General features: G+C 39.3%; 1 protein-coding gene across 1 annotated transcript in view; it reads left to right on the forward strand.

The window, feature by feature from the left end:
• LOC104619151 (contactin-associated protein-like 5) overlaps positions 1–20,929 on the forward strand; it is a gene marked incomplete at its 5' end in the record, with an annotated part of 56,627 nt that extends 35,698 nt beyond the window's left edge. The window contains 5 exons of the mRNA XM_010284937.1: positions 1,603–1,733; positions 3,060–3,144; positions 13,076–13,294; positions 18,634–18,705; positions 19,739–20,929. Coding sequence (XP_010283239.1) covers positions 1,603–1,733; positions 3,060–3,144; positions 13,076–13,294; positions 18,634–18,705; positions 19,739–19,935 — 704 coding nt within the window. The remainder of the gene's footprint in view (positions 1–1,602; positions 1,734–3,059; positions 3,145–13,075; positions 13,295–18,633; positions 18,706–19,738) is intronic.
• Between the last annotated feature and the right edge of the window lie 1,461 nt (positions 20,930–22,390).

The following is a 22,390-nucleotide window of genomic DNA, read 5'->3' on the forward strand; positions in this document are numbered from 1 at the left end:
AACTCTTTATAAAGTGGTTTGACAGTAGCTTGTAGGACAACAGAGCTGACCTCATGAGGACTTGGAAGGCTAAAGGGAGCAAGTACGTCCACACTTTGTAGTGAAGAAGAACTGCCCCATGTTCTCTCTCACTAACTCTAGACCTGCAAGCAGTCTTGCAGCATTAATATGGACGAATACAGGGGGCAAGCAGGGCTGCTCATTCACGTCCTTGAACAGCCAGACTGCTTCTGGAGTAAGTGGTGTCTGTGAGTAGTGTTGCAGTGCACCACACCTACGCAGCAGCACATGCAGGCGTCCTGTGGGCTTCTCTGACGCAGCGCTGCATCATGATGCGCATGCAAGCATTGCCTCTGCAAACGCTGAAACTGGTCCTAGAGCTAAAACAGCGTGAACACATCCTTCAGTTACAAAGTCAATCGATCCCTATCATCCAGCATAGGTAACGTTTGCCCGTAGCCTTCTGCAAAATCTAGTGATACTTGGAATAGTTTGAACTTGTGATAACAGAAGTGCTGAAATGGAAGGAGTTAGGAGGTTTTTTTATGATGATTTCAGAGTAGGGAGTAAGTGAGGGACCCTTTGCTCAGGGTTGTGGTGTGTTCAGTGTTCGTTTTCTCCTTGGACACGGAAACAAAGTAGCCCCAGAAAAGCTTTTTAACTCAGCAGTACCACTGTTGTTCCATGTATTTTGGTTGCTGATGCATAAAAAGAGATCCAAAAGTGTAGAGAATTTTTTTTCTCCCTGCTACTTAATTCCCAGAAAAGTAAGCTTGAAAGGATTTAATCAGAATAGGTTCTTTTCCTTTTAAATTATATATATCTGTGTGTGTATATATATTTTTTCCCTGTAGTAATTTGTGGAAGGATTAGAATTCATATTGGATTCCTTGTTTTCTTGTGAATTTTGATTTGTTATGGTACTGCTATTTATAAGAAGTCACAATGCTTTTTTTGATACAAAGACTGAAAGAGATGTTTGGCATTCATTTTTATATGAATTATATGTATTTCTCTGAATATGTTAGAACACCAAAGTAAAAATATTTTTTTCTGTGTAATCATTTACAGTATAGCTTTTCTTGTATTGCATATAAATTATAACGAGTCTGGGCCTTTAAATGTTTGAAATTACGTTATAATTCTCACAGTTGTCACTGTCTTCTGCAATGTCTGTTACATCTTGATCAAAAGGAACAGTAAAATCCACCAATATCAGTTTAATAGAAGAGTGCAAGACCTGCATGCCCTCTGGTGGAAGCGATCCTTAACAGTAGATCAGCTTTTGTGGCAGTGCTAAGTGTCTGACCTGCAGACAGACACACTCTCCTTTGGTACACTTTGTTACTCAATTAAGTTATGTTTCTCCATAGCAGAGTTTGTTACCTCGTAGGAAGGAAAACTCTTCCAGTACATTGCTTTTTTCCACACTTTTCATTACAGTTTGAACTCTCTCATTTCTCTTCAGTCTCTTTCTTGACTTTTTAACCTTGTTATTCCGCTGTAATAAAAAGAAAATGAGTTATATACTGTGTAAAGGTATTGAACAGTATCTCATTATTGACACAGGTTTTATATGTAGAATTTTGCTCTGCTTTTAAGGAAGTTTACAGGTCCGATACAAGCTGAGTAAGGATGGGCTCCTCATTTTCACTATTGACTCTGGAAATTTTGCCAACCGAGAGCTGCACCATGTGAAGATTAACAGAGAAGGCAGAGAGCTCATCATTCAGGTATGCCATGACTTATGTTGAGTATTAAATAATACCTCATGCTACAAACAGACCCACTGATTTCAATGCATGATCACCAGCAGGAGGCAAAAGCTTCAGATTGATCTGGTGCAACTAAAGCTGGTCCAGCAGCAGAACAGCCGTGTAGGTTAGACCAAAGCTCCATCCAGACCCTGCTTCAAAAGTGCCCAACCATGGTGTTTTCCATTGAGTGATCCTTCCCTTGTCTCTGACAATCTATGAATTAGGAAACACCTTTGGCCAGAAGTTCATCTGGACCATTGGAATGGTTCTGAGGCTTAGGGATGTCTGTATGACCTATAGTCCCAGAGGAAGCACACAGTATGGATACTTAAAAAACTGCCAAAGCGGGAAAAACAGCTGAGGAATGAGCACCTGGGCATGTCATTTCATTTAGGGTATGTGCCCCAAGGGACAATGTGACCCCAGCTGCCTTAACTTCTAACAGAAAAGGAAAAGTTGAGGGAACACAGGGTGCAGCCACCATGTGCATGATGATGCCCTGTCCCTTTTCTAGAAGCAAGCTATGCTGAATGTGACAACCTCATGAGAGACAAGAACCCTCCTCTGCCTTGTTTCCCTGCATCACCTGTTTTTCCAAGGCAGGGAGAAGAGGACCATCTTACTGCTCCTTCTGCTTTCTTTCTGAGGCTAATTATAGCAGTTCATATTCCAAAACAAATTGGCTAGATCTGGGCAGCAGTCATTTACCAGGGAAGGGTGGCAGAGTCTACAGAGAAGCCGTGTGTTCAGGATTAGAATGAGGAGACAGAAACACAGGGAGCACCACAGTTTTTCTTTACAGTTTCCATGTCTGGGTGGTAAAATGGTAACATCGTTACCACACAACTAGGGTAGGTAGGCTTGATTATCTAAGGAGGAGGCTTATGCTGAAAGCCAGGGTTTTCCTCAAGTACCAGTCTTCTGTTGTTTGCTGCACTGTAGTTTTCTTCTATGCAGAACTAATTCTTCACAATACATTTCTAGAGAGGCCTCCTTTGAGTGTATTCTGAAGTGACTAGACATGGATTTTGAGAAGCAGGGGAATTTCAGTGTCAAACATTTTAAGCTTTTCTGCAGGGGAGGTTTTTTCAAAGCCCTTTATATGACTATTCCGATGTACATTTCAGCTTCTCATGTTAAAATCAAAGCACATTCACTTTGCTATTTTTAGAAACGGAGTAACACTTGGGGGCAGAATTAACTGAGTTGCAGCTGAGAGCATTCCCAGAAGTTTGCAGCACAGAGAGATCTAGGGGTGTCTACATGCTGTTGTAATGAAATAATTTTATTGACCTCTTCCAGGTTGATCAAGTACTCAAACTCAAACACAACTTTTCTGAGATTGATTTTAAGGCCATCAAATCACTCAGCTTGGGCAAGGTCACAGGTAGGTTCTACTGAAAATATTCCTGATTCATCAGTTGTTATAGTGCTGGAGTTAACCTGTGCTGTGTGTTGGGTTTTTTAATAGAATTGGGGTTTTGTTTGGCTGGTTTAGCTGTAAGAGTCGGCCTGAGCATTCCAGTACACTTATTTGTATATCTCATCGATACAAAAATTTGGCAGCTTTACTTGTTTGCATTGATAGCAATATTAACTTCTCCCATTGCTCCCTCCAGTAAAGTTATTCATACTGCCTGTGTAGCTGCACAGGTTGGCATCTTAGCCTAATGATATAATTTTGCTGACTACAGCTTGCTCCTCTCAAGCCACCTCTGTTTCCTAACAATAAGAACAGCACAGTAAGCCTTCATCTTCTCTACCCTTTTTTCAGTGCAAGTCCTTTTTCATTTGAATTCTGCAAGGAATGTTTATATTGTGCAGAGCACTGAGCCCACAATTCTGCATGCTCTGTGTGTGGACCTTCTTGATCTTCACCCCTCCACACTACAAAGCTATTATAAGACCAGGAAAACTATGCCTGAAATTTGGAAAGTAGAACTCCTCTGTTTTGTTGTCAAGTATATTATATTACTTTATATAAGAGTCTTAGTCATTCCCAGTAAGATTCTAAATGCTTCCTTGGTTATAGACATTTTAGTCCTTTGTTAGAATGGGACCTCCATATCAAGCCTGACATCTGTTTCACTATTACAGTTTTATATGTTTTATTAATAGCACTCAAGGCCTGAGGGACTGGTAGCTACACAGAAACTACAGACATCCTCCAGTGCCTATTTGTGCAACATAATTGTATATAATGACATTAGTGCATTCTGCCTCATGTTTTACTAAGTAGATTAAGGGCAGGAACTAATTTTCCCTTTTATTATATTTAATGTTTGTTCAGAATGCAGCAATCTTCCAAGCCTTTATGGACAGGTTTGGGGACCTGACACATTTTAGCCCAAGTCAGAGCTAAGCTAAAATTCTCATTTTCTCAATGGTCAGCTGTAGTGCTGAAAATCTAAAAGAACATCGCGTATCATGACCTCTACCTAAAGCTCCAGCTATAGCTATCAAATCAATAAACCAGCTAGCAAGATGGAACATAACAGAAAGACCTTCAAACATGTAGCCAGCAAGCTGGCAAGGTGCAGCTCAGCATCATGGAGAGAAACTAGATTTAGTCACAAAAATATGATTAACTTCACAAGTACAAGGTTGTTGCAAAGCCAAAAAGCCCAGGTGTATCTCCAGAGATCTGGCATTCAGTTCCACCGAACACCACAGATTTGTCTCCAGACAGTTTTTAATGGATATATCCTTCTGTTATTTCTCCCTTGCCCCCAAGTTTATTAGGATTTTGTTTAGTAACAGTAATAATAATAGTTGGTATTCTGTAATGATAGTAAACTCATAAACTTGGCCATCCAGATGGTGGGAGATCTTATTGCTATACCAGGAATCATATAATGCATCCCAGTAAATCACTTTAATTCCAGCCTAATCCTAATTCTGGTTTCTTCTTCATATATTAAGTGAATTTCCACAATTTTTTTCTTCTATGTCAGGATTTGATTTTCCAGATTTTATTCCACAGCTGTAGCTGTCTTGAGTAGAGTCCTTGTGCCCTCACAGAATCACAAATCCCACAAGTCGTCTCCTCTCCAGGTTGAATGGTCCCAGCTCTGTCAAGCCTCTCTTCATATAAAAGATGCTCCAGTCTCTTAATCATTTTTTTGCAGCCCTTCACTGGACTCACTCCAGTAAGTCCATGTCATCTTCCACTGGGGAGCCCAGAACTGGGCCTAGCAGTCCATTAGTGCTACACTCATGCAGAGTATGGGGGAATAATCGCTTTCTGTCTGCTAGCAATGCACTTCCCAACGTAACTCTGGATACCAGGATGTTGTTGGCTGCCTTTGCTGCAAGGGCACATTTCTGGCTTATGGTCAGCTTGTCCACCAGAACCCCCATGTCCTTCTCTGCAAAGCTGCTTTCCAACTGGTCAGCCCCAAGCAGTGTTGGTGGATGGGGTTATTCCTAATCCAAGTGCATTTCCTCTGTTGTACTTCATGAGGTTGCTGTTTTCCCATTTCTCCAGCTTGTCAATGTCCCTCTGAATAGTGACAGAATCACAGAATCACTAAGGTTGGAAAGGACTTTCAAGATCATCAAGTCCAACCGTTAATCCAATGCCACCATGCTCCCTAAACCATGTCCTGAAGCACCACATCCACATGTTTTTTGAATACTTCCAGAGACGGTGACTCCACCACCTCCTGGGCAGCCTGTTCCAATGCCTGACCACTCTCTCAGTGAAGAAATTTTTCCTAACATCCAATCTAAGCCTCCCCTGGCACAACTTGAGGCCATTTCCTCTTGTCCTATTGCTTGTTACTTGGGAGAAGAGACCAACAAACATCTCACCACAACCCCCTTTCAGGTAGTTGTAGAGAGTGATAAGGTCTCCCCTCAGCCTCCTCTTCTCCAGACTGAACAACCCCAGTTCCCTCAGCTGCTCCTCATAAGACTTGTGCTCCAGACCCCTCACCAGCTTCGTTGCCCTTCTCTGGACACGCTCCAGCACCTCAACATCCTTCTTGTAGTGAGGGGCCCAAAACTGAACACAGGATTCAAGGTGCGGCCTCACCAGTGCTGAGTCTAGGGGCACGATCACTTCCCTACTCCTGCTGGCCACACTATTCCTGATACAGGCCAGGACGCTGTTGGCCTTCTTGGCCAACATATATGTCCTACATATCTATGCTATACTCTTCTGAAAATTTCTCTCTCTCCTTCTTTCCTGTCACACCACTGCTTATTTGCCTGCTGTAACAGCCTGATCCTGGCTGCTTAATCAGATGATTACATCACCTTCTTTCTTGACTCCACCATTCATTTTCCACTGGCTGAGAAATATCAAAGAGAGCTTCCAGCAGGACATCATAGAAGCTTGAAACCTCTTCCTCACCAGATTTTCTTATAATAACAATTTTAGAACAGCTGGAACTTTTGAAAAGTGCACTTTTATACCATGACCGGTTTTTAAATAACAGTGGTCTCCTACCTACCCGCTCCCCCAGCCCCATTACACTTTCTTTAGTCAAAAGCTACTTAAACTCTGATATTGTTTTCTGTTTTTCAAATCTGCTATATCTTCCAATGGCTGCCCTACACCCAGTTCTGGATTCCAGGAAAAAACACTCCGTTTAAGGCAAAGGAGGTTCATCCTGGAATTCAAAACATAGGACGCTCACTCTGCCACAGACTGCTTGAATGACCTTGGGCAAGCCCTTTATGTGCAGATACAAAGGTAAGCAGGCATTTTATTCCCACTGAAACTAGTCTGAGCTTTACTATCTCTATTATCTATCAGTAAAGCATGGGTAATAGAACATCCCTACATCAGAGGGCTGCTAGGAGGATAAGAACATTAAAGGCTGTGAGCTGTTCAGATCCACAGTAATGGGGCCATATAACTGCCTTACAAATCAATCTAAATGTAAGTGTGGCTTTGAAGACAAGGGACTAAACAGAAGTAGCATTCAAGTAGCCAATAGACATTTCTTGAATTCATCCTTATGGTATCCAACAGCAATAGAACAATATTATTGTCCTGTAATTTGTTGTCTTTTTTACTTCACAAATGTAGAGGCATGACGCAAAAGGATCTATCCAAAGCTCATCGGTATCAATGGGAGTTTTTCCATGGACTTTAGTGAGTACTGGATTCAGGCCCCACGTGGGTCATACAGTTTATGGCAAAGCCTCAGTGAAATCTTAACCAGAGTCCCAGTTCATTTACTTTAAGTACTCCTTGCAGAGATCATACTGCTGTATTTAACCACATGAGCACTATTGGCAATCTGACCTAACTGTGAAGCTGGCTCCGTTTTGAACAAGGGATTGAACAGTGTGACCTTCAGAGGTGTCTTTCAACTTAAATTATTCTGTAATTCTCTGATCTCAGAGACACATTTACATGTGTTTAGGTCTTGTCTAGAAAAAACTGCTATCTAATGGAAAATATAATTTATTTGTTTTGGGGTTGGCCTTAATGAATCTTTGGAAACTTCTTACTGTGCCCCAACATGTCTAAATCTTTCACCATTATAGTCCCTGGAAAAATAATGACTGATGCAGAGAAGTGAATCTCATTGTCTGTATATTTGCTTCTGAGCAATTTAATATACTAGCTGTGTAGTGATACCAGAGTAAAAGGGTAGCACTGAAAGGGATTCAAGAGTGTTCTGAAGAAAAAGGTTGCAAAGATTTCTTTAGCACCCGTTAATGTTGACCTAATTTACTTGTGTCTTCAAAGTGATGAATTAGCAGACCTTCCCACACTGGCAATGTAAAGAACTGTGTAGTCTAGCACATGATCATGATATCTTTTATCTCTAAAAGCCAGAGCTAAAACGCACTCAAGTTGTAGGAGTCTTTCCACTGACTAATTCAGCTTTGATATAAAGTGTAGGTAGAAGAAAGTTTATTTGGAAAGTAATTTTATTAAAATGATTATGTAGGTGCAGTACAATTCTTATGATTTCTACAATAGCTTTTCTTATTAAAAGTTCACAAAAAGAAAATGGAATCTATATACTGAAGAGATTGCAGAGCAATTCATCCAAGAGTGATATTATATTAGGGGACATGATAACAGGATAATTAAATCAGAAGGGGTAAGTTGGCATTAACTCTGAGATAGAAAAGCTTCCCTAAAGAAGCACTTCCTTTTAGAGAGTTTCTATGGAAAAGATTTAAGTCCATTTTTTTGGTGGAAATTCATTCACTTTTTTAGACTCACAAGATCATAATTTGCTTGAGAAATTTAAAGTCACAGTCACAGAATATTGTGCTCTAGCATTTTAGACAATACAGCAATGGCTGCAAGAGATATGGCTGGATGCTTCTGGTCACTCTAAAGCTCTTTTCTTTACTGCAGTCTCTTCTTGCCCTAGATACCTATTTCTTAGAAGGACCATACCCTGGAAAACCATCTCCTAGGTGCGTTATAGGGCACCTTTAAAAGTCATAGTTTTTCCTTCTAGTAGCCTAGTAAAGCATTAAGGAAAATGAAGATGGCTACTTAGGATAAGAGAGGCACTGGGGACCAAGATGGCAGCAGTTAAAATAAGCAAAGTTTGGCTACCCCAGGCACTTAAAGCAATCCAAGGTCTAATAAAATAATGCCATCATGTCTTTATCAAAAAGAGAACAAATCTATTCAGACTTTTTCCCCAGCAATATCATTTACCATATGTTCATAACACCATGCTTAAATCCCTGTTTTCTTGATGATAATACTGCCTAAATAAGTGTCCAAGGTCATCTACTTCTATCCAGAAATTTTATTTTTAGTCTGAATTCTTGCTATTTGAGTTGATTTTTAGCTGTCTGCTCCTGACAAAAGCATGTATTCTGCACATCATCTCTCCATCTTCTTGCATATTTTCTTCTTTTTAGAGATTATATTTTGAGCCCATGCAAAATCGCGTAGGGCTGGCTGTGTTGTGACAGATTAGGATTCAAATGTCAAAAATGTGACATGTAACAAATTTCACATTGCAGCTCCAAGCAGTACTTCATTTTCGATGACAAACTGTCTCCAAGAAAACATACTAAATCCCTGTCTGAAATTATCTCCACTGAGCCTAATGAAACAAAAATTCTCAAATGTTCCACTTGGAACAAAATGTTCAATTGCTGGCAAGCAAATTCTGGCATGTTCTGCCTGTTCCTGGGAAAACTTGTGAGAAGAAGTACCTTTACTTTGCTCTTGCTGTCCCTTGCTTTTTCAGAAATGTCTTGGAGGTGCATTGAATGCCTGGAGCCTGTCTCCTGTTCAAACTCATCCTTTTCTTAAGCAAGAGCGAAACTGGTTGAGTTCAAAGGTTCTAACATGGAAAAAAACTCTCTGTTGTTCACTCCGCTGCCTTTGTGGCAGGTTCACACTCCCAAAGACAGCTTTTTGTGGGTTCCAGTCTAATCCAAGATACGCTTTCTGCCCTTTCAAAATTAATGATTAGTATCAGCAGTGTTTAGTGAAGTTTTTGAAGAAAACAGCAGCATATTTTTCAAAGTAACTACACAGTACCTGCTAGTCAACTCTTCTGAGACACGAGAGTCTTTTACTTCTAATGTCATGGGCTCAAATCTAGTGACAATGTCCATGAAGTAATCTTGCCAGTGCTGTTCAGCACCTTGGCAAAATGAGGTGATGAATATACTTTAACTCCCACAAAAATAATCTTTCTATTTCTCAGACTCAAAAAAAAGGAAAACCAGTGCTTCAGAATACAGAGTAAATTATCCTTTGAGCTTCTACCAGTGATTCACCTAGATTAATTAATTAATTAGGGCAGAGACATTTCAAACAGGCTATGTCTGCTCTCACTGATGTTAGAAATAAATTTTGATTAAGGAAATCCATGATGGGCCATCCTAGATGTAAGTGGGCACACAAGTAAACTTTCTGCTCAGATGTAAATTTCTGAGTGATGTGAAATTAATGTTTATAAAGAAAGAACAAAAAGATATTGGATAATGTCTATGGTCCCATTTTCCACAGAGATATCTTTAGAAAGAAGGCCTTTTGAGCCACTCTCCCTGCATGCAAATAACACTTTTCATTTCCCTTTGATTCCAGTTACCTGTCATATTAGTTATTGTTTAACTACGTCAATTTGCTGATACATTGCTGAGCAGCTTAATGCTTGGTCCTAGACAATTCCAGCAGAATTCTGTTTATGATGAAAATTAATTCCCCATTACTGAGATATTAAGACTTAAAATTGCTTTATTTATTTTAGATCTTAAAACAAATGTGTTGTATGTGGCAGAGACGCACAAACAGCAGTGGAACTGGATGTCTGTTTTGGTGAATAGGAATGTATCAGCAGATAAATTATGTTGATACAATCAGTAAAGTTTAAAAAATACAACTACATGTTACACTTAATCCTCATTATCATGGAAAGCCATTGAAAATACATGGAAAACAGGAAAGCAAAACTGATGCAAAACTTACTGAGCTGTGACATTGCAGAGAGCTTCCAGGGAGCAGCTAGAGGACCCAGCAAGAAGCCAGACCAACTTATGCACAACTCAATAGGCGAAGCTTAAAAATTACTTCCTAAAAATATGGGTAAACTTAAGTTGTGGAGAATGAACAGTTACATTGCTCAAAAGATGAAAAAAATTGCCTTCTCATGCCCATGTAGAAATCATCCAAAGTAACTTAGTCTCCAGCACTTAGAACAGAAACACAATGCTAAAATGTCAGAAGAACAAACCAAGCCATCAGCAGCAATTCAGTGTGATTTTCTAGGCCAGTCAAATGCATGGAAAGACTCACAGGACAACCAGGTCAGAGGAAGGCCACTGACTTTTCATATGACCTTGCTTCAACACAGACCTTGGAACTTCACTGTGCCGCTTCTCTTACTGAGCACTGTGTCATGTAGTGAAAATACCTTTTTGAAAAACATTTTACTGTGATTTAAGGACTTCAAGTGACAGATTGGCCTTTAATAAGCCTTTCACAGAGGTAACCATGTCATAATCACAGATTTACATTACCCACTCAATAATTCAGAGGGCAGCACAAGTCATTCACATCCAAGTTGTGCAGGTCTCTTGTTGAGAACAGTGAAAGCTCCACTTTTGAAAGACATAAGGCATGCACCTAAAGCCATATAATAAAGCAAACTGTATTTGTGTATGTGGGATTTTTACCAGAGGGCTCTGGGGTTGTTTTTGGTTTGTTCTTTGATTTCATTTTTTTCAAATTTCAAAGCCTTTCAACAACAAATCTCCTAGTTCTCATTCATGCAAAGCTTACTTTGACAAAAGACTCCTGGAATTGTCCCTTAATTTGACTTTTTAAAAAATCCTTCAAAAGTACTGAATCTTAGACTTTTCAAACTACTGTACCATGAAAAAGAATTCATTATTTCTTAGGCTTTACCTTTTACACATTGGGGCAGAACAGAGCAATTTAGATTGCCTGATGTCTAAAAGATACCAACAAATCCACCTTTTGTGTCAGAGCTAAGAAAACAGGAAAGGCAGAGAGTAGGAATGTTTACAAAGGGTTTTATAAATTCAACAAAGGTGGCAAATATTGTAAATCAGCCTTTTAGTTTTATATAAGGTTTCTTGCAGAAACTTGGAAACAATTCTTTGTCTGTTTTATAACACCCCTGCCAAAATCTCATTAAAAACCTGAATGCAGCCAATTCCTACACACTTTGAGAAGAGCAAATGTGAACCTCTGTAAGGCTACGTTTTTTTCCAGTGGCAAAGCCTCACTGTTTCCCTTCTCATTTCTCTTTCTTGCAGTTACTCACTGCCCAGAGGCTGTCCCCATGACAGCTCTGCAGACTGAGCATCTCTCTTGTAAGACCCCTAGGAGAGCAAGCTCACACCATACCTTGCTCTGCTGAGCAGCAGCTAAACTCTTCCACATAATACCTCCATGAAGACATTCAAACATAATTAGAAGTCTTTCCCAGCTAATTCCCTCTGACTGCATGACATAATGGCCACAGAGCACCTAAATAATGTTTGATTTGGGCTAGTTTCAAGAGTTCTCTGTATTTTCTTATATATACAAGAAGTTTATGTAATTCATGTAGCAATGTCAGTTATAAGAGAAGGTCTACATTTTTCCTAAATCCTTTTGGCTGAGATCTTATAAAATCATTGTATTTGAATGATAATGGAAAAATTGGACTTTATTTTAAAGTTGACCATCTTACTCTTTCAACGTTTGAAAATAAACTTGAAAAGCTGGGAAACTTATTTTCCAATGTCACTGGAAGTATTTCCACAACTTTCAATGCTAGAAGTTTTTTTTCATTAGCAGGCAATTTTTAAGACTTTGAGTAAGTTTTGATACTACATATGTGTGCAATCATGGGTTTTTTTCTTGTTTGTTCAAAAGATATAAAGTGCATCATGTTACAGACCTCTAAGCAGTATGAATTTCAATTCTGGAAAGTAAATAAATGAGAGCTTGGAGGAAAGAGAAGACAGCTTCAATGTCCTTCACTGACTTTCCCAAACAATCTTTCATATTAAGACATTTGGAACTAAATAAAAACCACTTACTTTTGAATTGGCTTTCTCTTTGTGAAATTGAAATTAACACAGGCAAACAGATAAATTAATTGCACTATCACATCTTCAGGCTGGAAAAGGCCACGGAGTTATTGGTTTTGATTTAGATAAAAAGAGGTATAGTTTTGCTTTTTATTTTATTAGTGGAATGGGACTAGCAGAGTGAGAGCCTGCCACCTAACTAGGAGGATTCCTAGGAACTCTGATTATAAAAATGTAGTAACATGAGCAGGTGCATCAGAAAACTAAGTTGAAAAATAAACTCTTGAAGAAGGGTGAAAGCTTAGCCAGCCATTCAATATTAGGCCACATGAAGCATTGTATAATAGACAATAGAGAGCAGGCTCCTTCATTAAAAGAATGGAGGAGGTAGAATTCCTTGAAGATATGGTCCATATCTATGAAACTGATGTTGTGAATAGATGCAAAAACAGTTAAAGAGCATCATCCCCAAGACCCTGTGATATTCAGTGTTGCTATTTTTGCTGCTTATTATTATTACTGTGATTGCCGTGGTTAGCACCTGTGATGTGTTAGATATTGTCTAGACAATAGAGGAAATGAATGAGGAAAGAAGCACAATGCAGGCTTTTATGTCCAAGCCAACTTGATTCAATGTAAGTGGGGATGGGGGATAGGAACATCACGGGTCAGGCCAGGGAGAACTTGCAGGCTGATGAAAGAGAACCTGAACGGTAGAGAATGGATGAAGGAGAAGTAAAAGGAGTAGGTAAGGCAAAAAAGGATTCATTTTTTTAATGCCTTCCCAAACCAGATAATTCCCAGAGTGTTTTTCTGTTGTACTGCAGATAGTTTGTCACTGGACCCTGAAGTCTCAAAGGCAAATGCCTACGGTTTCACTGGCTGCCTGTCGTCTGTTCAGTACAACCACATTGCTCCCCTAAAAGCTGCCTTACGCCATCCCAGCGTTGCTCCTGTGACTGTCAAAGGCTTCTTGACTGAATCCAGCTGTGCATCTATAATGGAAGCTGATGTGAACACAGTAACTACGATATATTCCTCATCAGGTATGTCCTGCCAAGAGGGGAATGAGGAACTTAAAGGATACTGTAGAATGAGGGTTCCTTCCTTTTTGCTATAATGCAATTGAGATAGTATAAAAATTGGAACTGAGAAGTTGCCTTTTCACTCAGAATTAGGGATGTTGAGGATGGGCATTAGGATTAGCCAAGGCTTCTTTTAAAAGCCATTGTACTAAAACAAAGTTTCCAGACTAAGTTCCTGGATTGCCTAAAACATGCCTAGAATAAACAAAAAAGTCCCAAAGCCATGGTGGAAACAGCATTGGAAGTATGGTTATGCACCCGATTTGCCATTCCTGTCCACTCTAGATAGCTCCGGTGCTGCAGATCTCAAAAGAGAATATATATGTTACACAGATTCTGTATGCCAGTAGTGATGAAGCAATAGGAGTCATACAACAAACAAGTCGAATTTGTTTCCACCCTAGCAGAAACAAATAAAAACTCCTTGTACAAACCCCCCAAAACATGCACGTGACTTCCATTGAATGCTTGTACTTCATTCTCTCAGGCTGAAGAGAAGGAGCACTACTCGAGCGGTACCAGTAAGATGCTCCCAATCGTTCATTTATCTTTTGCAATCCTGAAATTGTCCTCTGGGAATCTTAAGTATTTTGCATATGTGAATTTGTATGCAGAGAAGGAAACTCAGAGCAGCTGGAAGTGTTGTCACCAGGAAGAGGGGCAATCAGGTTGCTGCTTTAGTCACCAGTGGATGTGGCAGAATTCTTAATGACCAGAAAGGGGTACAAATTAAGGGCTATTTTTTGCCCCTTGACCTATGAAGCCACTTTCTCTTTTCTGATAACTAATAAAACTCTGGTTTAGATCATAATATGATTCCTTTGAGATTTGTACCTGCAACAAATCCCCATTTCCTGCAGCTTCTGCCTAAGATATTCATCAGAAAACAAATGATGCTATTAGCATTCTGCGCAGGGAAGAAGGCTGCTGATTACTCTGTGGAGAGCAGCTGCCAGTGTGTTTGTGTGCTTCTCCCCACACCCCAACTTCCTTCTCACTGCCCAGAGTTGTCTAAGGTATCTGCTTTGATGCACAGAAGAAACGTGTCTTGTAAATACCGAATGGGCAAGGATAGTGAAAATATGAACTCCTTGCCCTGTGATGTGTCACCTCGATGATCTAATTATTCTAAAGATTTTAGAAAGCAATAAAACCTGAGGCTCAGAACTGCAGGACAGAACACAGAGCAGAGCGTAGCATCTTCAGACTTAAATATTTAAAGCTTACAATCAGTTGAACTCTATTGTCAAGGTTAAGCACTGTTACACCAGAAATGCAGAATTATTATAAAAGCTTATCCCTGTCTTTGCCACTCTGTGCTTTAAAATATGATTTCCTCTCAATATGATGAATTAACTGACACTACTGCCTCACTATTCATGCTGGATTTGATTAAAGCCTGAATAAGATCTTTAGAACAAGTTAGTTCTGAAGATTTCATGTCTTTGTATGCTATAGTAAGAGTACTGAGTAGTAGATTCTTGTTTAAAAAAAATTCCCATTTGTAGCAAATTGTAGTTTCTATAGATGTACTTGGGAATTACATTTATACATGGAAAGGACACATTTTAAGAAATCAAAAGATAGAGTTAAGGAATAACTTTCAAATTTACTGCTCATATCTCAATTCATCAGTTCCAAATTTCTCATTATTGAGTGAGAAGAAAAATAGAACTTCAAAGGTGACTGTACATGTCTGTGTCAATTTTCTAATGTACAGACACAACAAAGCAGCCCTCTAGGAAATCTCTCTTTAAATGTGTGAAAAAAGCTTTCTATATTTATAACTTGAAAACAATTGAAGCTCTTTCCTTCAGAGAGGAATACTTGTTGTCTTCAAGAAAGTTTCCTACCAGACGTATATGGAATAAAATCCATTCACTCGTGGCTCAGTTATCTGTACATGTATTTTCTGATTAGGAAACATGAAATGAAACTTACTGTGGTTTTGATATTTAACAAAAATCTGCAAATCACCTTCTTCCTTGCTGAGGCATATGTAGAGGTTTTGGTATGCTGAACTCTACACTGATGGCATAAGAATAATGGACTTTTACTATGCTTTTTTTTAAATATATTAAAATTCTGTAAATGCCAGAGCAGATTTAGCTGTGTGAATGGTGGAGTGTTGCGCTGCCTGTCTACTCCAGCTGAAGAGCAGGTCTTTGTGCATTTAAAATAAAAAATGGCAATGACTTTCATAAGTCAAAAACTACATGGAAAAATTTTGCTTCTGAAAGGCACCTTAAACAGTGCAAGTCTCTGTCACACTGTGCTAGTTGTGCAGGAGCTGATATTTCCAAACAAGAAGTTATTGTGCAGGGATATGCTGGGACAGCCTTGGCTGTAGCAATTATGAGATGGTGGAGTTCAGGATTCTGAGAGGAAGGAAAAAAAAAAAAAACCCACAACAGAAAGCATGATTGCAACCCCAGAATTCAGGAGATTAACCTTTGACCTGGTCATGGACCTGCTTGGAAGAATCCCACGGGATACAGCCTTGGTGAGAAGAGGGGTCCAGGAGAGCTGGTCCACTTCCTCCAAGATAAGAATGGTCCATCCCAATGAGCAGGAAATGTAGTGAAGGTGGCAAGAGGCCCAGAGAGGTTGTGAAGTCTTCATCCTTGGATATATTCAAAACCCAAATGAATACAGCCCTGAGAAACTTGCTGTAATAGACCCTGATTTGGGTAGGGGTTTGGACTAGATGAGAAGTCTTCTGACCTCAGCAATGCTTCTAACCTCAGTGATTCACACCGTAATATCATCAGTTTTATCTAAAAGGAGAATGTCCTGTTAAAGTGTCATATAAGACACAGTTGCATTTCCTTGGCTTCAGAGATTATGGTGTTCCCATTGGAGATAATTCTGCTGTCACAGGCCATCTACTTCACTGTAACAAACCCTCATCTCCTTATATCCTGATTTTATTTCTCAGGCAAAACATAATTCTAAGGCCAATTCTGTTGGCCTCCATTCTGAAACTGATCTCCAACATTTGTTCTGGTTTCCTCTCAGTGCTTAAATTCTGCTAAGTTGCCAGAAAAATAGTGGAGCTTTAGTAGCATTTAGTGTCAGATCTTCCATAATCTTTTAGACATGTGACATCTTATATAATTTTTAAGGTAGAAATTTAATTTCATGCTTTTTTCATACATAGTTAATAGTCTTTCATGACTCTATTTTACTAATACCATGCACCAGATACTAGCTGGAGATTTTTCACTAGTAAGAGATGACCGATGTTCAACAGATGTGAATTTTTATTGTAACTGGTTTCATTGGCACTAGCTGAGGGCTGGGGTAGAGAATATCTCACCAAACTTCCAGTATCTGAAAGTTAAATCATCTTGAGTTTAAAATAATGATACTCCTCTCTTCTATTTTGTGGAAAGAAAAAACGAATCACACTGTCCATCTTTGACAGCCATCTTAGCGTATAAGGTTCTTTTCCTCTGTTTGAGTAAAAAAAAAAAAACCAACTACTAGTTTTGATTTATATAACTAACTCTGGGATACTGAAAAATAAAGGACATTAACCTACCCATGATGTACAAAATTATGAGCAACCTTGATCTGACTTTGAATTTGGCCCTGCTTTGAGCTTAGGCTCACAGGCTTGAGATTAGGCTAAATAACCTCCAGATTTCCTTTCCAACATAACCTTTTCTATGGTGCTATCTCTATTTATGTGTAAAACAATTTTTATCCACATTCCAGTACCACAAATGTAGTAAATGAGATGAAGCATTGCCATGATTATTTGTTTCTTGGCAACATCACTATAGGCACCTAATATCCAAGCAAGGCGCCCCTTGTACATAGGTCTCAACCTGAGTGTCCAAATCTGTCATTGACAATTACCATTCATGGTGATAATGGGTGTACTGGAGGCATTCAGTTGGTCCCAGAAGGCCCTTTTGTGACGGTAGTTCAGTCAATAAATTGCAGAAATGGGGAACTCTGTTTTCAGTATGGATGTACTTAATGAGAAATCCTTCTACCCCTACAACTAGAAGTATAGTTGCATCTTTTAAAATATGAAAATCTCTCTGAGGTTGATGCCTTCTGCACATCATTGGGGCTGGTATCAGTGATATAGAGAATAAGGAAAAAGTGGCCCCTTTAAGTAGCCCAAAGCCACCATCACTACAAATTCAGCACCTCCTAATACACAAATATGAAATTGTTGCTTGTTTCAATAAAAAACATCTTCTTGGGCAATGAGATACCAAAATGTGGCTGAGTCAGCTACTAAGGCAAAGATGTTCAATTACAATAAACCTTGCAACACCAAATTTCTCAGTTAGGCTTCCACTTCTTGCATCTGAAAGATCAGTTTGGCAAAGCAGTGCAATATATAGCAGAGATGGTCATCTGTAACTCCCATGTACATCCTCTGCTTGATGGCCTGGAGGCTTGTAAAGGAGAGAAACACAGATAGGAATCTTGCAAAAGAAGAGGGTGAGCTGAAAGGAAAAAAATATGAAAGTGCAGAAAAGCTGGATTCAACTAGCAGTAGAAAACAGCATTTTCTGAAACATGCAGGACTAAAGTAGGTATACTGTTGTAACTCCACTGCCTTCAGGGAGGGCTAGACGTCTCAGGTTTGGATCTGAATTTCAAACTGCCAACATGTAGACTGTTTGGCCCTGTGTTTCGACAGTAGTAATTTATAGATGGGGAGAGAGCTCCAACATCAAGAAACCTTTTATATAATAATTCATCTTTGACCCTTCTCTGTTTTGAATCCAATTGGACCACTGCATTTCTGCAATGAAGAGAAAAATATTCCTTCCAAGAAGCTGTCCCAAGCAGAGACTGTTTCTCTTTATGGGACTGAATACAACTTGTATATGTACATCTACAGACGTCGGTCAGGTCTAAATCTGTCTGGTCTTCCTTTCCTTTTGCTTCTTTCTGATATTGTTTCTTATGTATAAAAAAAAAAAAAAAACACCCTCTGACTGAGAAAAGCTCCCAGTAGACTATTTAGTTCAAATGTCTCTCTGGTTCTTCTACTGATAAACTGAGACAACACTTTCAGATGTTAGTGTGAGCATTTTTGCTTCCTTTTAAATATACCCTTAACAGACTTTACTCCTGAAGATGTAACAAAAATTGTCCTGCAATCTCACTTTATTTTTGAGAGAGCTTTCTGGTTTGATTCTCCAACCCGCAAATCACACCTTTTGAAAACAGGTTAGAATTCATGAGGGTAAGAGGATGCTTCTAAGCCACAGAGAAAATGAATATAGTTGGTACAGAAAATAAGTCCTGTTTTGTTTAACCAACTGCAGATCCCTTTGGGAAGACAGATGAAAGAGAGCCTCTCACCAATGCAGTCAGAAGTGATTCAGCTGTGATTGGAGGTAACTTCAATTTTAAAGATTACAATCGAAAAATAATCCTGTCAAGGAAAACATCTAGGGTACTTTGAATCTGAGCCGCATAAAATCCAGTTCAAGTTTTCTGTAATCTAATGCAGGCCTAGTATTTGCTGTATTTATTAGCACATGTCTGTATCAAGCTACCTAGATAAGCACCTGCATTATGGATTAAGCCAACAGTGGCAGCACATGATGTTGAATATCACACAGAAGAAGGCATTACAGATCGTCAAGAACCAGAGTCCTCTAAAATATAACCAAAGTCTGTCTATCTGCCTGCTTGAGCAGGGGATTTCGAAATGATGACCTCCTGTGGTCCCTTCCAACCTCAGTCATTCTCTGATTCCATGTGATTCTGTGATCTAAGACCCAGCTAACTAGTAATTGTTTTACACACCACTCTAATGAGAGCCTCAGCACGGTACTCACATATTCTGTATGTCTTGAGCTCTCTCTTTGAAAGCTGATGGTGTAGTGGAACTCGCTTGGTCATATGTAAGCATTTATATACTAGGACAAGTTGTCCTCATAGCTTCATGTATGGTTTTCATTTTCCATTAACAACCTAGAGGTCAATTTATCTCTGTTTATTTTCTAGGAAGCCCTGTAGGGAGCTGCCTTTGATAATATCTAGAAGCTATAAACCAAAGTGTATAAGGCTCATGAAAGGTTTCCAGAGATAACACAGAAGAAAATACGACAGAGCAGGAATTTGTATGAGCATACAGATCTAGTTTTTAAAAACAAACACACTGACCCAACTGTACTTGCAGTGAAAGCAGAATTTGACCGAAATTAGGTCAATTACATGAATGCTTGCTGCTTTAAGTCTTACTTAGAGGTGACAAAATAGAAATAAAGACAACCAGGAAGGGTGTGATAGAGGCTGAGATGAACTGATCTATGATATCCACTAGCTGTTGTGCATTGATAATGTATTTTTGAGGTAACTGGGGTTTTTGTTTTGGTTTTCGTGTTTACTCTTTCTATCTTTTGCTTTTTTACCCCTCTTCAGGTGTAATAGCTGTTGTGATATTTATCATCTTTTGCATCATTGCCATCATGAGCAGATTCCTCTATCGGCACAAACAAGCACATCAAAGTAGCCAGACAAAGGAGAAGGAATACCCAGAAAACCTCGAGAGCTCCTTCAAAGCTGACATTGACTTGCAGAACACAGTGAGCGAGTGCAAACGAGAATATTTCATCTGATGGACAATGCAATTTCTTCTTACTGTTATTCCCCTAATCTTCCTTCCTTTATTCCTTCTTCCTTTTTTTTCTGCAATTTTTTTTGAACATTGATTGTTTTGCTAACTTCTTTTTCATTTCGAAAAGACCACTCTGCACAGGAAACACTGACAACAATCGCAGTGCCTCATTCTCTGCACGAGAACATGTTAGTCACAGTTTACTTCTGCAGCTCAAGAGACCTGTTATTCCACCTTACACAAAATAAGATTCACATGCACACCTGGTTTCTGCTATGGGTTCCTGGATGTTTCAAAGTCCCTACATTTATTTGTCTTTTTATCTGGAGACACTTAATTCATCACTTTTACACTAGAGCTGGACTATGTAAAGTAGAGGTAAAGTAGCTGAACATGTAGCTCTACAGATACTGGGACAGGATAGAGGGAAAGAATGAGACCAAAACGCCTGATTTATTTTACAGGCTCATTTACAACAATCATAAAGAACTGGCCATATTCTCAAGTGATATGAATTGATATATATCTATTGAGTTCAACAGCGTTCCATTAATTTATACCAGTTGAGAAGCTGGTACGAGGTAAGGAAGAATAAAACTGTCCTCACTGAGCTCCTTCCCCCAGCCTCCTGTCCTTTTACTGTAACTTTTAGGCTTATCAGTACTTTTCCAACAATGTGTATCAACAATAAATGTCATTCCTCTTTCACCTCCATCTCATAAGGCTGGCTATGTAGACCAAACATACTCTAGCATAATTCTAGCTGAAGCATGGAAAATAGTAGCTTAAATCTCCAAGGGTTTTAGGAAGCTGCTAGGACTTAGGTGCTCTATATTTGTCTGAAATGTTAGAAATGCAGCATATACCTGTTCATGCCATATGGAGGATTATCATGCACTGAGGTTAAACACTGTTGCCGCTGTGGCAAAGTAAAAGTACATAGACAAGAAAAAACAGAAATAGTTTAATCTTAAAGATGAATCACACCATCTGCCAGTTCTAAAAAAGAAAAAATTCCAACAACTCAAAAAACCCAACGCAAAACTGCATGAAAGATTCCTGTTTGTAGAAATTGGAATATCTTCTCCAAAGCTAAATAGAGAGAGGTCTGATGTCATGTCTAAAAAGGTTGATATTTAATCAACCCTGTTTATAAGGAAGAACATTAGGGAAACAAGTTTAAAAAGATGCCAAATACTCTACTCCGAATTAACCTGTCCTGTTTTTCTAAAGTCTTCTGTCCTTTCCTGATTGGGAACAATACTGAAGACTCGAATCCTGCCCATTTTACTTGTGCTGCATGGTTTCAATGTGAGGCTGAAAAACCTTTTCGGTCATCCTACAGGTAAGAAATGGAGAAATCCCACCAAGGCAGGTTTTTCACATCCTGCTTGTGTCTGTGGGACATACTGCCTTTGCAGGGCTTCTGAAGAATATATAGAATTTGCTGTCAGACTTGAATGTTTCTGACAGGGGTTGAATCAATCCAACAGCTAAGGAAAAAAAAATCTTATTTATTGCAGTACTCTTGATAAGAATTCAAGACAATTAATTATGCAGCTGAATCTCTTTCTTTGCCCCCTAGACCCTTCTGCAGTTACCCTGGGGTATCCTCATGGTGATCCTTTTTACACAGATTAAAATCAAAGAATCATGCTATGAAGTATTAACCCACAGCAAACTGGAAATGAGGTTACATATGCAACAGGTGCTATTTTTCTAGGCAGTGCATTGCAAAGGTGTGTAGCTGGTTATTTTTCTGATGGGAGGAGGGGACAGACAGGGAAGAATAAATAAATGACAGTTTGGATGTGATGATTCTTTACCACTTCTTTTGGAAGACTTTATGAGAAGTAGCGTCTACAATCATGTTGCTCTTGTGTGAAGAGGAATGTGAGGCCAGGCCCATAAGGAGAACTCTGAGCAATTTTATAAAGCCATTTATATTGAAATTTGTATTGGTGCCATTCTTCCTTGACTGTGGTTGACAACAGCCCTTTTGTCTCATGCTGGCTGTTTGCATGATACATGATTGCTTGAGAGTGTTCTGCATGATGAGATGTGTAATGATGGACTCATTAGCTGTGTTCCCTTTATGTTGCTTTATCTTTTGCTGTGAAATCCTGGCAAAGCCATTCTTTTTTTCCCTCCCTCCTTCCCTCCCTCTCTCTCCCCCTCCCTTCCGCTCTCCCTTCCTTCCCCCAAATAAAGCTGCTTTGTTTGGCATGGTGGGAGGGGAGGAATAAGCAAGCGCATGGGCTCCTCTGCCCATGTTTGAGTCATCTTACCTGAAATGGCCACTGAAACATCTCTGAAGTCCCAATGTACTTAATTAGCTTTACGAAGAATGGAATAGGAAGGAAGGAAAAGCCCACAGCTGTGTACTTCTCTCTAGCCAAACTAACACATACAAATCATCCTTCTGCTTTCCTACATATCAGTTTCCAGGAATGAAA

This window comes from Phaethon lepturus, unplaced genomic scaffold (genome assembly GCF_000687285.1).
Source record: "Phaethon lepturus isolate BGI_N335 unplaced genomic scaffold, ASM68728v1 scaffold12704, whole genome shotgun sequence".
Classification (NCBI taxonomy): Eukaryota; Metazoa; Chordata; class Aves; order Phaethontiformes; family Phaethontidae; genus Phaethon; species Phaethon lepturus.